The 17210-nt window shown below is 41.6% G+C and overlaps 1 protein-coding gene across 3 annotated transcripts in view; it reads right to left on the bottom strand.

The window, feature by feature from the left end:
- Positions 1 to 17210, bottom strand: part of PPIP5K1 (diphosphoinositol pentakisphosphate kinase 1) — a 488970-nt gene that overhangs the window by 11268 nt on the left and 460492 nt on the right. For all 3 annotated transcript variants that reach the window (XM_053717727.1, XM_053717728.1, XM_053717729.1), the window contains one exon: positions 16871 to 17008. In XM_053717727.1, coding sequence (XP_053573702.1) covers positions 16871 to 17008 — 138 coding nt within the window. The remainder of the gene's footprint in view (positions 1 to 16870; positions 17009 to 17210) is intronic.

Here is a 17210-nt window from a genome sequence, read left to right as displayed (position 1 = left end):
AACTGAAATCCAAGCCTCTGAAATATCCATTTTAAAAAAGGACAGGAAAGACAAAAATTTAACTTCCACGTATCAGACAGGGCATGTTTTTTTTTTAAGTCTTAAGTTTACTTTTATTATTAAATGTACTTTCTCTTGGTATTCTTTGTTGAAAAGCAAACCTTGATAGGTTTAGGAGCAGCAATGCACTACTGGGAGCTAGTTCATAATTAGTGGCTAAGGACATATGCTTCTTGTCATTGGCTCACAGGATGTCTTCAGCTTTGACTCAATATTATTGCTTTGTAACTGACTTTAAAGGGACATTAAAATTAAATTTGTATTTATGCATTAAAAATTATTCAACACATTGCAATTAGTGATGTCGCGAACCTAAAATTTTGCGTTCACGAACGGCGGACGCGAACTTCCGCAACTGTTCGCGAACGGGTGAACCGCCATAGACTTCAATAGGCAGGCGAATTTTAAAACCCACAGGGACTCTTTCTGGCCACAATAGTGATGGAAAAGTTGTTTCAAGGGGACTAACACCTGGACTGTGGCATGCCGGAGGGGGATCCATGGCAAAACTCCCATGGAAAATTACATAGTTGATGCAGAGTCTGGTTTTAATCCATAAAGGGCATAAATCACCTAACATTCCTAAATTGTTTGGAATAACGTGCTTTAAAACATCAGATATGTACACTACTGTTACACCAGATATGAGTTGCACTGGGGTGACGCTGTGCCCTGGCAGGCAGGCAGGCACTGAAACACACACATGTGAAGGAAACTGACTGCTATTATTTAACACAGTCAAAAAAGTGTTGTTTTTTTACTTCCATGATATCAGTTTCTAGTTGAACCCATTGTGGAGTCTTTGTCGTTCTGTGCCATTGGATAGTTTGGGCCATTCTAGCTGCATAATAATAGGATATTAGATCTGGTAGCCCTACTCCCCCCCCCTGATTTATGTCTGGACATAGTATTTTTGTTGATTCTCGCCCTTTTCCCCTGCCATATGAATTTGAAGATTTCCTTCTGCATAGTTTGTAACTCTGTTACCGGTACATTTATTGGGAGAGAGCAAAACAAATAAAGGATTTTAGGTAGTATCGTCATTTTGATAGATATAATTCTGCCATATAATGAGAGTTGATGTTTAGCCCATGTGGCTAGCAATGTTTTAACCTGGTTAAATATAACTGAATAATTTTCTTTATATAGAGTATGCACATTACGTGAAAGGTGTATGCCTAAATATTTGATGGATGTTTTTGCCCAGGAAAAGGCAAAATTAATCTCTAATAATTTTTTAGTGTGATTGGGTAGATGGACATCCAGGGCCTCACATTTACTCTCATTCACCTTGTAACCCGACATTGCACTGAATTTACCTATCTCTGAGTATATTACTGGGAGGGAAAGTAAAGGCCTAGTGACTGCGAGGATGACGTAATCTGCAAATAGTGAAATTTTATATTCACTTCCACCTGCTTTAATTCCTGTTATGTTGGGGTTGTCTCTAATTCTCTGTGCTAGGGGTTCAATGCATAATGCAAATAATAATGGGGACAATGGGCAGCCCTGTCTGGTCCCATTTCTGATTGTTATCCGCTTTGATTGGTATCCCGAAAGTCTGATAAACGCATCTGGAGTGGAGTACAACTTTTTTAATCCTACATAGAATGGACCCCTTATTCCCACTTTATTTAGGACTGCTAGCATATAATCCCAATTGACCCTGTCAAATGCCTTCTCTGCATCCAAGGTGAGGAACAGAGAAGGCATTTCTGTATTTGATGCCAAATTTATCAAATCTATAATCTTTCTTACATTGTCTTGGGCCTCTCTTTGTGCTATAAATCCTACTTGATCTGTGTTCATTAAATTTTTGATGGGGGTAGCCAATCGATTTGCCAGTATTTTGGTAAATAGCTTAAGGTCCTGATTTATTAGTGAGATTGGCCTATAATTTTGACAATATTGTTTGCATTTCCCCTGTTTTGGTATAACTGTCACCCTCGCAGTCAATATGTCTTGTGGTATGTCAATCCCCTGCAAAATATTATTAAAGATAATTACTAATTGTGGTACTACAGTTTTTTGAAGGTCCTTATAAAAGGAGCCTGGAAATCCATCAGGGCCAGGGGCCTTGTTTCTCTTTAATTCCTTAATAGCTAGGGTAACTTCCTGAAATGTTATAGGTGCATTGAGCAGATCAAGGTCTTCTTGGGGGATTTTTTTTAGTGTATTACTATCCAGGAAACTATCTAGTTATTTCTGTTTATCTATCTCACGTTGAGGTTGTGGCAAATTGTAGAGTGAGTTATAATAGTTAGCAAATTCGTTAGCTATCTGGAGAGGGTCATTAGTAACTAAACCGTTTGCCAGCTGTATTTGTGGAATGGTGCTAGCTCTGGTCATGTCTTTTAACTTGTTTGCTAGCAATTTGTCTGGCTTGTTGCCATAGGTGTAGTATCTACTATCTACCGCTTTGAATGAGGAGATAGCCTCTTTTTCAAGCAACAGGTTAAGTTCCTCTTTTTTTTTTTTTTTATAACTTGGTTGGGCCTCCCCTAGGGTCTCTTATTACCTGTTCCCGAATTGTGGCTATCTCCTTCCTCAATTGTTCTAGTGTGTGGTTATATTGTTTTTTAACTTTGGAAGATTCAGCTATTATCAATCCGCTAATGGAAGCCTTCAGAGAGCTCCAAATTATATTTGGGTTGGTTGTAGAGCCCTTATTTATTTTTCTGAATTCCTTCAATTTGTTGTTTAAAAACTTCATTTTGGAGTATTTTAGGATGTAAGGCCCAGGACCTAACTCTGCCTGGATTTAAAACTCCCTCTAGATCTATACTCATCATGTCATGATCTGACCAAACACAATTGCTGATAGTAGCCTCTGTAACCAGGGGGAGTAGAATTTGACTTATTAATATCAAGTCAATTCTAGAACGTGTTCCATGTACTGACGAATAATAAGTGTACTCTTGGGCTCCTTTATTTACTGCTCTCCAACTATCTAATAAGTTGTGGTAAGTGTTGTTTTTTTAAAATCTACACTACTGTTACACCAGATATGAGTTGCACTGGGGTGACACTGTGCCCTGGCAGTCAGGCACTTAAACGCACACGTGTGAAGGAAACTGACTGCTATTATTTAACACAGTCAAAAAAGTGTTGTTTTTTTTAAAATCTACACTACTGTTACACAGGGCCGTCTTTAATATTGAGTGGACCCTGGGCAAAAATTTTCTTGCCCCCCCCCCCCATGCAATTTCGCTCTCCACCCCAACGTTCCAAAAAAACAACTAAATCAAATTTTTTTTTTTAATTATTAGCCCAGCAGCGGAAATAAATTGCAATATGTGAAACTGGACCAAAGCAGTACTAATAAGTAAATAAATATATAAATTCCTCCACTGTGGATTCATTTAATATTCTTTTGAATGTGATTCTGGTGTGAGGTTAGCTGGTTAAAGAGATTTAGGGCAGCAACAGGAGCAAAGCAAGGTAAAGACTGAGGAGGAAGCATGGAGGTGCAGTATAAGTTTACTGCCTGGAACAGCAGAACTACTATGGGAAGCTGTAAAATCTGAGACAGAGAGAAAACAAACTATAAAAATAAACCTTACATTAATGTGTGAAGTATCAGCATGACACTATACATCAGCCACAGCAGCACATGTCACTTCTTTGCTAGAAACAAGTTCCCTCTCACCCTGCACTAGACAATGCTGCATGGAGAGGGGTGTGTGTGCACTCACTTATTCTTCCCACTGACACATTTCTACAAAGCACTGTTCCCCTAACAAACTTCAGTTAGTTGATCTTAGGGCCACAGCAGAAAGAGCAGGGCTAAGGGGACCAGCAGACTGGATGCTGTCTGTCCAAGGCTGCATGGATACAGTGTGAGATGAGTCACACAGCCTCAAGACTGAAGAGAGCAGTATATGCAGCTGCACAGATGCTCAAATCCTCATGTGCTTGCCGCTCCAGCTTTCTGCTGCATGTGCCTACAGTCAGCCCTACCCAGAAACAATCCCTACCACCAGAGCAGTTACCTGGTAACATTGGTAACCCCAGTAAGAACTTTTATGATGCAGTGGGAATGGCTGGATGCCGAGTTAGGACTTTGCATTCAGTGCTGCATAGTGCACATCTAATACAGCACATGGCAATAGCTTGGCATGTCACATGACACCGGCACAGTTTAAAAAAAAAAAAAAAATATAAGCAGAGAACTTTTGACTGTGACAGTATTAGGACTGAATATGTGTGTTCCCCATGTCACATCAGAAGTTTTTTTTTTTTTTTTTTAGGACTCTTGGGCCCCTCAACAGAAACTGGGCCCTGGGCAGCTGCCCCTTTTGCCCTGTGTTAAAGACGGTCCTGCTGTTACACCAGATATGAGTTGCACTGGGGTGACACTGTGCCCTGGCAGGCAGGCACTTAAACGCACACGTGTGAAGGAAATTGACTGCTATTATTTAACACAGTCAAAAAAGTGTTTGTTTTTTTAAATCTACACTACCGTTACACCAGATATGAGTGGTGGCACTGGGCAATTGGGCACAGTATACGCTGTGAGCCTGACACACACGCTGGCAGGCAGGCAACTGTAATTAGATTACACAGGGAAAAAAAAAGCAGCCCTAAAAAGGGCTTTTTAGGGTGCTGTCCTTACAGCAGAGATCAGATGAGTCCTTCAGGACTGTAGTGGACACTGAATACACTAGCCTAGCTATAGATTTCCATACTAAATCAGCAGCAGCTACACTGTCCCTCCTATCACTAACAATGCAGCTTCTGAATGAATCTAAAATGGATGCTGTCCAGGAGGTAGGAGGGTCTGGGAGGGAGGGTCTGCTGCTGATTGGCTGGAATGTGCCTGCTGACTGTGAGGTACAGGGTCAAAGTATTACTCAATGATGACGAATAGGGGGCGGATCGAACATCGCCGGCGAACAATTCGCGACATCACTAATTGCAATATAAAACTGCACTCAAAATAAATGTTTTAAAAACATATAAAACTGTAATTTAGTTAGAAAAAAAGAAAATTTATGCTTACCTGATAAATTTATATAATTCTGGATATGGTGAGTCCACGACGTCATCAATTACTAATGGGAATATCACTCCTGGCCAGCAAGAGGAGGCAAAGAGCACCACAGCAAAGCTGTTAAGTGTCACTCCCCTTCCCACAATCCCCAGTCATTCGACCGAAGGGAAATGGAAAAAGGAATAACACAAAGGTGTAGAGGTGCCTGAGTTTTAGTCAAAAACAACTGTCTTAAATCTAAGGGTGGGGTTGTGGACTCACCATATCCGGAAATAAATAAATGTATTAGGTAAGCATACATTTTCTTTTCTTTCCTAAGATATGGTGAGTCTACAACATCATCAATTACTAGTGGGAACCAATACCCAAGCTAGAGGACACAGATGACTACGGAGGGAGTACAAGACAGGCGGACCTAAACAGAAGGCACCACTGCTTGAAGAACCTTTCTCCCAAAAGAAGACTCAGCAGAGGCAAAAGTATCAAATTTTGAAAAGTATGTAAAGAGGACCAAGTTGCAGCCTTGCAAATCTGTTCCATAAAAGCTTCATTTTTGAAAGGCCAGGAAAGGGAAACAGCCCTTGTGGAATGAGCTGTAATTCTCTCAGGAGGCTGCTGACCAGCTGTCTCATAAGCAAAATGAATAATACTTCTTAACCAGAGAGAAAGAGGAGTAGCAGTAGCCTTCTGACCTTAACGCTTGCCAGAGAAACAAACAGGGCAAAAGACAGGCGAAAATTCTTAGTCGTCTATAGGTCGAATTTTAAAGCACACACAACATCCAAGTTGTGCAACAAGCGTTCCTTATGGGAAGAAGAATTAGGACATAGAGAAGGAACAACAATTTCCTGATTCATATTTCTATCTGAAACCACTTTAGAAAGAAAAAACAACTTAGTACGAAGAACCGCCTTATCAGCATGAAAGATAAGATAAGGCGAATCACACTGCAAGGCAGAGAGTTCCGAAACTCTCCAAGCAGAAAGATAGCAAAAAGAAAGAAAACCTTCCAAGACAATAACTTAATATCTATGGAATGCAATGGCTCAAACGGAGCCTGCTGCAAAACTTTAAGAACAAGGTTAAGGCATAAGGCTCCAAGGAGGAGCAACAGACTTAAACACAGGTCTGATTCTGACCAGGGCCTGACAAAAAGACTGAACATCTGGCATGTCCACCAGACGTTTGAGTATCAAACAGATAACGCAGAAATCTGACCCTTCAGAGTACTGACTGACAATCCCTTCTCCAGACCCTCCTGGAAAAAAGAGACAATCCTAGGAATCCTGACCCTACTCCAAGAGTAGCCCTTGGATTCACACCAATAAAGATATTTACGCCATACCTTATGGTACATTTTTCTAGTAACAGGCTTGCGAGCCTGAATCATGTTCTCAATGACCGACTCAGAAAAACCACGCTTAGACAGAACTAAGCATTTAATCGCCAAGCAGTCAGCTTCAGAGAAACGAGATTTGGATGAAGGAATGGACCCTGAGATAGAAGGTCCTTCCTCAGAGGCAACCTCCCAGGTGGTGAAATCTGCCCCTGAGAGGAAAGGCCTTGAAATCTATTTTGTAACCTTGAGAACTATTTCCACAGCCCAGGGATCTGGGACATCTCGTATCCATGCCTGAAAAAACGGAGAAAGTCTGCCCCCATTTGATCTGATCCCAGGTCGGGGGCAAACCCTTGATGCCGATTTAGACTCAATTGCAGGCTTCTTTTATAAATTCCCCTTGTTCCAAGACTGATTGGGCTTTCAGGAAGACTTGGACGGCTTCTGCTTGGAAGAGGAAGACTTTCCTTTAAATTTACGAAAGGAACGAAAATTACTCTGACGTCCTTTAGGTCTATTCTTCATATCTTTGATAGAAAATACCCTTTTCCACCTGTAATATCAGAAATTCTTTCTGCCAGATCAGGTCCAAACAAGATCTTACCATTGTAAGGAATCGCCAGAAGCTTGGACTTAGAGGAAACATCGGCTGACCAAGATTTCAGCCACAAAGCCCTGCGAGCTAGGACAGCGAAGCCATATATCTTGGCTCCCAGTTTAATAACCTGCAAGGTAGCATCAGAAATAAAGGAATTGGCTAACTTAAGAGCCTTAATCCTGTCTTGTATCTCTTCCAAGGGAGACTCTACCTGAAGAGAATCAGACAAGGCGTTGAACCAATAAGATGCCGCACTTGACACAGTGGCCATACACACTGCAGGTTGCCATTGGAGACCTTGATGAATATACATCTTGTTCAAATAAGCCTCCGGCTTTTTGTCCATATGATCATTAAAAGAGCAGCTATCCTCAATAGGAATAGTAGTTCTCTTAGCCAGAGTAGAAATAGCCCCTTCTACTTTAGGTACCGTGTGCCATGACTTTTTAATGGAGTCAGCGACAGGAAAAATCTTCTTAAAGACAGGAGACGGGGAAAAAGGTATCCCTGGCTTCTCCCATTCGTGAGCAAAAGTCTCCGTAGCATGATCAGGAACAGGAAACACCTCCACAGAGGAAGGAACATCAAAGTATCTATTAAGTTTACTAGATTTCTTAGGGTTAACAACGACAGGAGTATCAGAATCGTCCAAAGTAGCCAAAACCTCCTTAAACAGTACACAAAGGTGTTCAAGCTTAAATCTGAAGGATACAACTTCAGCATCAGATGAAGGAATTATAATGTCCGAATCTGAGATTTCACCCTTAGATGCTACCAACGTATCTTCCTCATCAGCCTTATGAGGGAGGACAACTTGGATAGCAGGAGCTGGAACAGAAACCTTACTATCTGAATCTCTAATTTTCCTCTTGCGTTTTCCTTTTAGAATAGGAAAGGCAGCTAATGCCACAGATACCGCTGAAGATACCTGGGCAGCAATTTCTGCATGCAATATCACTCCTCCAGGAGATTGAGAGGAACCGCAGAGCACTGCATGTGATGCCGTTGACGCTTGGGACATTAATGGAAAAAGCTGTGGCATTGCCTGAACAGCATCATCCTGAGACACATTTAGGCTCATTTGAGAAAAAAAAAATCTTTTCTTTACATTTCAGGGTTTTATTTAGACCTGAGGTACAGAATTGCAAAGGTACTACAATCTGATTCTCAAGACAGAGCAGACAATTGTCCACACAAACAGAGTCCTGTCCACAATTATTTCCAGCAGAATGAGAAATTAAAATATGTTTAAAAATGACCTGCACTGTCACTTTAAACCTCAAATACTGCTAAGGCAAATAAAAATGCTACCAAAAAAAAAAGGACTGCAATAATTCACTAGCATTTTTTTATACCAAACAATAAGCACCTCTACACCTCAGCATTAAACTGAGGTGCTTACCTGCCCATCCGCAGTTGGAGCCCAAACGTTAAGAGCCCAAGGAAGCTGCCGTGTCGCAGCTCGATCCGACACCACTACGGCAGATCTCAGAGGTGGAAGAGCCGGTCACATGATTGGCTAAGCGAAAACAAGAAAAGCGCACACTCAAGTTGATAGTGAAGGCAAAACTGACATTGTCAGTGAAATTTTGTTAGACACTGACGATCGGAATACGTTTAAAAAGCACTGCTCGTTACAGTAGCGTTTGAGATAAATAAACTAACAGGTTAAAAAACAAAAAACCCCCCAAAAAAAACACACACGAGCCACAAGTTAACCCCTTCCCACAACAAAGGTGATTAACCCTTAAGTTTCTGAAGTCACACACACCAGTGCCTGCACATTGCCTAAAAGTAATCCTCTCCTAAGGATTAAGTCCCAAAATATACTGCAGAGGGCTTTTCTTCTTAACCCCTTCAGTGCCAGTGTCCCAACCTAGAAGACAAAACAGCACTTACCTGCAATTCCAGCTGTACGGCAGGTAGACAGCTCACACGGTATGAAAGGACGCCACTCCTTACAGAGACCTGTGAAAAACAGAATTTATGTTTACCTGATAAATTACTTTCTCCAACGGTGTGTCCGGTCCACGGCGTCATCCTTACTTGTGGGATATTCTCTTCCCCAACAGGAAATGGCAAAGAGCCCAGCAAAGCTGGTCACATGATCCCTCCTAGGCTCCGCCTACCCCAGTCATTCGACCGACGTTAAGGAGGAATATTTGCATAGGAGAAACCATATGATACCGTGGTGACTGTAGTTAAAGAAAATAAATTATCAGACCTGATTAAAAAACCAGGGCGGGCCGTGGACCGGACACACCGTTGGAGAAAGTAATTTATCAGGTAAACATAAATTCTGTTTTCTCCAACATAGGTGTGTCCGGTCCACGGCGTCATCCTTACTTGTGGGAACCAATACCAAAGCTTTAGGACACGGATGATGGGAGGGAGCAAATCAGGTCACCTAGATGGAAGGCACCACGGCTTGCAAAACCTTTCTCCCAAAAATAGCCTCAGAAGAAGCAAAAGTATCAAACTTGTAAAATTTGGTAAAAGTGTGCAGTGAAGACCAAGTCGCTGCCCTACATATCTGATCAACAGAAGCCTCGTTCTTGAAGGCCCATGTGGAAGCCACAGCCCTAGTGGAATGAGCTGTGATTCTTTCGGGAGGCTGCCGTCCGGCAGTCTCGTAAGCCAGTCTGATGATGCTTTTAATCCAAAAAGAGAGAGAGGTAGAAGTTGCTTTTTGACCTCTCCTTTTACCGGAATAAACAACAAACAAGGAAGATGTTTGTCTAAAATCCTTTGTAGCGTCTAAATAGAATTTTAGAGCGCGAACAACATCCAAATTGTGCAACAAACGTTCCTTCTTTGAAACTGGTTTCGGGCACAGAGAAGGTACGATAATCTCCTGGTTAATGTTTTTGTTAGAAACAACTTTTGGAAGAAAACCAGGTTTAGTACGTAAAACCACCTTATCTGCATGGAACACCAGATAAGGAGGAGAACACTGCAGAGCAGATAATTCTGAAACTCTTCTAGCAGAAGAATTGCAACCAAAAACAAAACTTTCCAAGATAATAACTTAATATCAACGGAATGTAAGGGTTCAAACGGAACCCCCTGAAGAACTGAAAGAACTAAGTTGAGACTCCAAGGAGGAGTCAAAGGTTTGTAAACAGGCTTGATTCTAACCAGAGCCTGAACAAAGGCTTGAACATCTGGCACAGCTGCCAGCTTTTTGTGAAGTAACACAGACAAGGCAGAAATCTGTCCCTTCAGGGAACTTGCAGATAATCCTTTTTCCAATCCTTCTTGAAGGAAGGATAGAATCTTAGGAATCTTAACCTTGTCCCAAGGGAATCCTTTAGATTCACACCAACAGATATATTTTTTCCAAATTTTGTGGTAAATCTTTCTAGTTACAGGCTTTCTGGCCTGAACAAGAGTATTGATAACAGAATCTGAGAACCCTCGCTTCGATAAGATCAAGCGTTCAATCTCCAAGCAGTCAGCTGGAGTGAGACCAGATTCGGATGTTCGAACGGACCTTGAACAAGAAGGTCTCGTCTCAAAGGTAGCTTCCATGGTGGAGCCGATGACATATTCACCAGATCTGCATACCAAGTCCTGCGTGGCCACGCAGGAGCTATCAAGATCACCGACGCGCTCTCCTGATTGATCCTGGCTACCAGCCTGGGGATGAGAGGAAACGGCGGGAATACATAAGCTAGTTTGAAGGTCCAAGGTGCTACTAGTGCATCCACTAGAGCCGCCTTGGGATCCCTGGATCTGGACCCGTAGCAAGGAACTTTGAAGTTCTGACGAGAGGCCATCAGATCCATGTCTGGAATGCCCCACAGTTGAGTGACTTGGGCAAAGATTTCCGGATGGAGTTCCCACTCCCCCGGATGCAATGTCTGACGACTCAGAAAATCCGCTTCCCAATTTTCCACTCCTGGGATGTGGATAGCAGACAGGTGGCAGGAGTGAGACTCCGCCCATAGAATAATTTTGGTCACTTCTTCCATCGCCAGGGAACTCCTTGTTCCCCCCCTGATGGTTGATGTACGCAACAGTTGTCATGTTGTCTGATTGAAACCGTATGAACTTGGCCCTCGCTAGCTGAGGCCAAGCCTTGAGAGCATTGAATATCGCTCTCAGTTCCAGAATATTTATCGGTAGAAGAGATTCTTCCCGAGACCAAAGACCCTGAGCTTTCAGGGATCCCCAGACCGCGCCCCAGCCCATCAGACTGGCGTCGGTCGTGACAATGACCCACTCTGGTCTGCGGAAGGTCATCCCTTGTGACAGGTTGTCCAGGGACAGCCACCAACGGAGTGAGTCTCTGGTCCTCTGATTTACTTGTATCCTCGGAGACAAGTCTGTATAGTCCCCATTCCACTGACTGAGCATGCACAGTTGTAATGGTCTTAGATGAATGCGCGCAAAAGGAACTATGTCCATTGCCGCTACCATCAAACCTATCACTTCCATGCACTGCGCTATGGAAGGAAGAGGAACGGAATGAAGTATCCGACAAGAGTCTAGAAGTTTTGTTTTTCTGGCCTCTGTCAGAAAAATCCTCATTTCTAAGGAGTCTATTATTGTTCCCAAGAAGGGAACCCTTGTTGACGGAGATAGAGAACTCTTTTCCACGTTCACTTTCCATCCGTGAGATCTGAGAAAGGCTAGGACGATGTCCGTGTGAGCCTTTGCTTGAGGAAGGGACGACGCTTGAATCAGAATGTCGTCCAAGTAAGGTACTACAGCAATGCCCCTTGGTCTTAGCACAGCTAGAAGGGACCCTAGTACCTTTGTGAAAATCCTTGGAGCAGTGGCTAATCCGAAAGGAAGCACCACGAACTGGTAATGCTTGTCCAGGAATGCGAACCTTAGGAACCGATGATGTTCCTTGTGGATAGGAATATGTAGATACGCATCCTTTAAATCCACCGTGGTCATGAATTGACCTTCCTGGATGGAAGGAAGAATTGTTCGAATGGTTTCCATTTTGAACGATGGAACCTTGAGAAACTTGTTTAAGATCTTGAGATCTAAGATTGGTCTGAACGTTCCCTCTTTTTTGGGAACTATGAACAGATTGGAGTAGAACCCCATCCCTTGTTCTCCTAATGGAACAGGATGAATCACTCCCATTTTAACAGGTCTTCTACACAATGTAAGAATGCCTGTCTTTTTATGTGGTCTGAAGACAACTGAGACCTGTGGAACCTCCCCCTTGGGGGAAGCCCCTTGAATTCCAGAAGATAACCTTGGGAGACTATTTCTAGCGCCCAAGGATCCAGAACATCTCTTGCCCAAGCCTGAGCGAAGAGAGAGAGTCTGCCCCCCACCAGATCCGGTCCCGGATCGGGGGCCCACATTTCATGCTGTCTTGGTAGCAGTGGCAGGTTTCTTGGCCTGCTTTCCCTTGTTCCAGCCTTGCGTTGGTCTCCAAGCTGGCTTGGCTTGAGAAGTATTACCCTCTTGCTTAGAGGACGTAGCACTTTGGGCTGGTCCGTTTCTACGAAAGGGACAAAAATTAGGTTTATTTTTGGCCTTGAAAGGCCGATCCTGAGGAAGGGCGTGGCCCTTACCCCCAGTGATATCAGAGATAATCTCTTTCAAGTCAGGGCCAAACAGCGTTTTCCCCTTGAAAGGAATGTTAAGTAGCTTGTTCTTGGAAGACGCATCAGCTGACCAAGATTTCAAACAAAGCGCTCTGCGCGCCACAATAGCAAACCCAGAATTCTTAGCCGCTAACCTAGCCAATTGCAAAGTGGCGTCTAGGGTGAAAGAATTAGCCAATTTGAGAGCATTGATTCTGTCCATAATCTCCTCATAAGGAGGAGAATCACTATCGACCGCCTTTACCAGCTCATCGAACCAGAAACACGCGGCTGTAGCGACAGGGACAATGCATGAAATTGGTTGTAGAAGGTAACCCTGCTGAACAAACATCTTTTTAAGTAAACCTTCTAATTTTTTATCCATAGGATCTTTGAAAGCACAACTATCTTCTATGGGTATAGTGGTGCGTTTGTTTAAAGTGGAAACCGCTCCCTCGACCTTGGGGACTGTCTGCCATAAGTCCTTTCTGGGGTCGACCATAGGAAACAATTTTTTAAATATGGGGGGAGGGACGAAAGGAATACCGGGCCTTTCCCATTCTTTATTTACAATGTCCGCCACCCGCTTGGGTATAGGAAAAGCTTCTGGGAGCCCCGGGACCTCTAGGAACTTGTCCATTTTACATAGTTTCTCTGGGATGACCAAATTGTCACAATCATCCAGAGTGGATAATACCTCCTTAAGAAGAGCGCGGAGATGTTCCAACTTAAATTTAAACGTAATCACATCAGGTTCAGCTTGTTGAGAAATGTTCCCTGAATCAGTAATTTCTCCCTCAGACAAAACCTCCCTGGCCCCCTCAGACTGGTTTAGGGGCCCTTCAGAACCATTATTATCAGCGTCGTCATGCTCTTCAGTATCTAAAACAGAGCAGTCGCGCTTACGCTGATAAGTGTGCATTTTGGCTAAAATGTTTTTGACAGAATTATCCATTACAGCCGTTAATTGTTGCATAGTAAGGAGTATTGGCGCGCTAGATGTACTAGGGGCCTCCTGAGTGGGCAAGACTCGTGTAGACGAAGGAGGGAATGATGCAGTACCATGCTTACTCCCCTCGCTTGAGGAATCATCTTGGGCATCATTGTCATTGTCACATAAATCACATTTATTTAAATGAGAAGGAACTCTGGCTTCCCCACATTCAGAACACAGTCTATCTGGTAGTTCAGACATGTTAAACAGGCATAAACTTGATAACAAAGTACAAAAAACGTTTTAAAATAAAACCGTTACTGTCACTTTAAATTTTAAACTGAACACACTTTATTACTGCAATTGCGAAAAAATATGAAGGAATTGTTCAAAATTCACCAAAATTTCATCACAGTGTCTTAAAGCCTTAAAAGTATTGCACACCAAATTTGGAAGCTTTAACCCTTAAAATAACGGAACCGGAGCCGTTTTTAACTTTAACCCCTTTACAGTCCCTGGTATCTGCTTTGCTGAGACCCAACCAAGCCCAAAGGGGAATACGATACCAAATGACGCCTTCAGAAAGTCTTTTCTATGTATCAGAGCTCCTCACACATGCGACTGCATGTCATGCCTCTCAAAAACAAGTGCGCAACACCGGCGCGAAAATGAGGCTCTGCCTATGATTTGGGAAAGCCCCTAAAGAATAAGGTGTCTAAAACAGTGCCTGCCGATATAATCTTATCAAAATACCCAGATTAAATGATTCCTCAAGGCTAAATATGTGTTAATAATGAATCGATTTAGCCCAGAAAAAGTCTACAGTCTTAATAAGCCCTTGTGAAGCCCTTATTTACTATCTTAATAAACATGGCTTACCGGATCCCATAGGGAAAATGACAGCTTCCAGCATTACATCGTCTTGTTAGAGTGTGTCATACCTCAAGCAGCCAGAGACTGCTCACTGTTCCCCCAACTGAAGTTAATTCCTCTCAACAGTCCTGTGTGGAACAGCCATGGATTTTAGTAACGGTTGCTAAAATCATTTTCCTCATACAAACAGAAATCTTCATCTCTTTTCTGTTTCTGAGTAAATAGTACATACCAGCACTATTTTAAAATAACAAACTCTTGATTGAATAATAAAAACTACAGTTAAACACTAAAAAACTCTAAGCCATCTCCGTGGAGATGTTGCCTGTACAACGGCAAAGAGAATGACTGGGGTAGGCGGAGCCTAGGAGGGATCATGTGACCAGCTTTGCTGGGCTCTTTGCCATTTCCTGTTGGGGAAGAGAATATCCCACAAGTAAGGATGACGCCGTGGACCGGACACACCTATGTTGGAGAAAAAGAAAGACAGAGTAAACCTACTCTGGCTTTCCATACTAGGGCAGCAAATATGTTAGGAATACGCAGTGAGGCTCACCTCACAAGTTCCTAACTGCTTTAAAGCCACCACTACCCTACTGAAGAGATTAACGTGGACTATGGATAGACCCAAAAAATCTTGCTTGTAGCGAAGGAAATCCAATTTTCTTCAGACACCAAAACTTTACCTCCTCCATTGACAAAGGCACAGAGAATGACTGGGGATTCTGAGAAGGGGAGTTGCTTAAAATTGCATGCTCTTTCTGAAAGAAAGAATGAATTTGGGTTCAGTGTCCCTTTAACAGCTTTGCTGTGGTGCTCTTTGCCTCCTCCTGCTGGCCAGGAGTGATATTCCCAACAGTAATTATGATGATCCGTGGACTCACTGCGTCATTAGAAAGAAAACACATTAGTAATTGATGACGTTGTGAACTCACCATATCTTAGGAAAGAAATATGTTTTGTTTTGTAGATGCAGGACATAGCCTATTGAATGTTACTAATTTTACTTCTTTTGATGTGGCCAATTAGGGGCATATACAAACAAGCTTCTGCATATTTCAACCAATCACTGTACAGAATGTAGGAGTGTCAAGGTTCTGTGATCTATGGAATACCCTGCAAGGAAAACCTGCAATTTTAAGACTTAGTGCACAGAAAAAGTAGTTCAAATAAATAATGGAAGGCCATTCCAAACATTTTTACGTGGAATTAAATTTTGAATTTAATGTCCTTTTAATTATGTGTTTAACCCCTTTGCATTATTGTACAATCATTAGTACAATAATAAAATGCTCTAATATATTGGAGCATTTTCTTTATGACCTCCTTAATGATGAGAAAATGCAACCAATATAATGCATATGAGAATGAAAAATACACAAAGTATACAATTATCAGGTGGAAAAATCAGTATCTCTAATATGTTATCATGTCTAAGGGTAGTTCCCTATTTAAATCAAAAGCCATTACAAAAGATTGTATATATCACAGCTTAAAATATGTCTATAAGACAGACTTTTCAATATTTTACTGTGTGCAAAACATAATTTGCAAAGTATATATATATATAGATATATATACTGTATATATATATATATATATATATATATATACATACTGTATATATATATATATATATATATATTTACATACATACATACACATATACATACACACACATGTGCAGTATATTTCAACAGTTAATTACTGTATTGCAGAGGATATATGTTAATTATTTTTTAAACAGACATTGTTAGCAAAATTACCAGGTATGCAGGATGTCGCAGGGTCAAGTAAACTGCAGTATACTTAAAGTGAAAGTCAGTACTAGCGTTTGTGAAATGCTAGGATTAACTATTGAAACAAATAAAGGAGACTTTCATTCCTCAAGTATAACATACTTTATGCATGTTTTAAGTGATCGCCGTTCTGAGCTGCTAAGGAAGCCTACGGCAGAACGCGGTTTTGCTAAGAGGTGACATTTTCACCTTTTAGCCAATAGCCGTGCGGTAAATCTGGCTTGGCACCCTTGGGAGCTGGATTTCCTGCTCGCTATTTGCTAAGAGGTAAAAACGTCACCTCTTAGCAAAATAAATTTCTGCCGTGGGCTGCCTGAGCAGCTTAGAACGGTTATTGCTTTAAATAAATAAAGGAACTTTCTGCATGAAGTATGTTATACTTCATGAATGAAAGTCCGCTATTTGTTTCAATAGTCAATCCAAGCGTTTCACAAACATTTTGTCTTTGTTTTAGTTCCATATAAAAGAGGGCATTTAAATGTATAAGTTTGTTTGTATACTGTATTTGAAAAGTAGATACTGTTCTAAAGGAAACATTGTTTATTTTATTTTTAGGCTTGTGGAAGCATGTAAATTACAGCAAAAGTGGACAAAAATAAAATCATGCTCAATTATCTGTGTGGTCCTTATAAATTAAGCATAATCATCAGTGAAGTGTGCTTTTAATATAAAATTGACAACCCATTCCCTCCAAAACATTTATAAATTGTTTCAGCTACCTGCAGATCCTCTAGAATGGGAATCGCCAAACTGTTTGCATACAGTAGTTAAAAACTCAGTGACTTGTCGGAGAGACAAAGAATTGTGCAAGGTCTCTAGCGGGTAGATTGTGGGGACCATAGAGCAGCCCTCAAAACCTAAAAAAGAAGAAGATAAAAAAATATATAAAAATATTAAACACCAACCTCCTTAGATTTAAATTGTAGACACGGTTACAAAGTTATGTTTTTCTATAAACGTCTTTGATGAAGTAACACTTGAACCTGTTTATCTTAGAGAATTCATATCATGGAATACTTCATCACTATGGAATTCCTTTATTGTACACAAGTGTGTTAA

The sequence above is a fragment of the Bombina bombina genome, chromosome 6, assembly GCF_027579735.1.
Source record: "Bombina bombina isolate aBomBom1 chromosome 6, aBomBom1.pri, whole genome shotgun sequence".
Lineage (NCBI taxonomy): Eukaryota > Metazoa > Chordata > Amphibia > Anura > Bombinatoridae > Bombina > Bombina bombina.
Note: the sequence above shows the minus strand (reverse complement) of the source record. Positions and strands in the feature narration are given on the sequence as shown.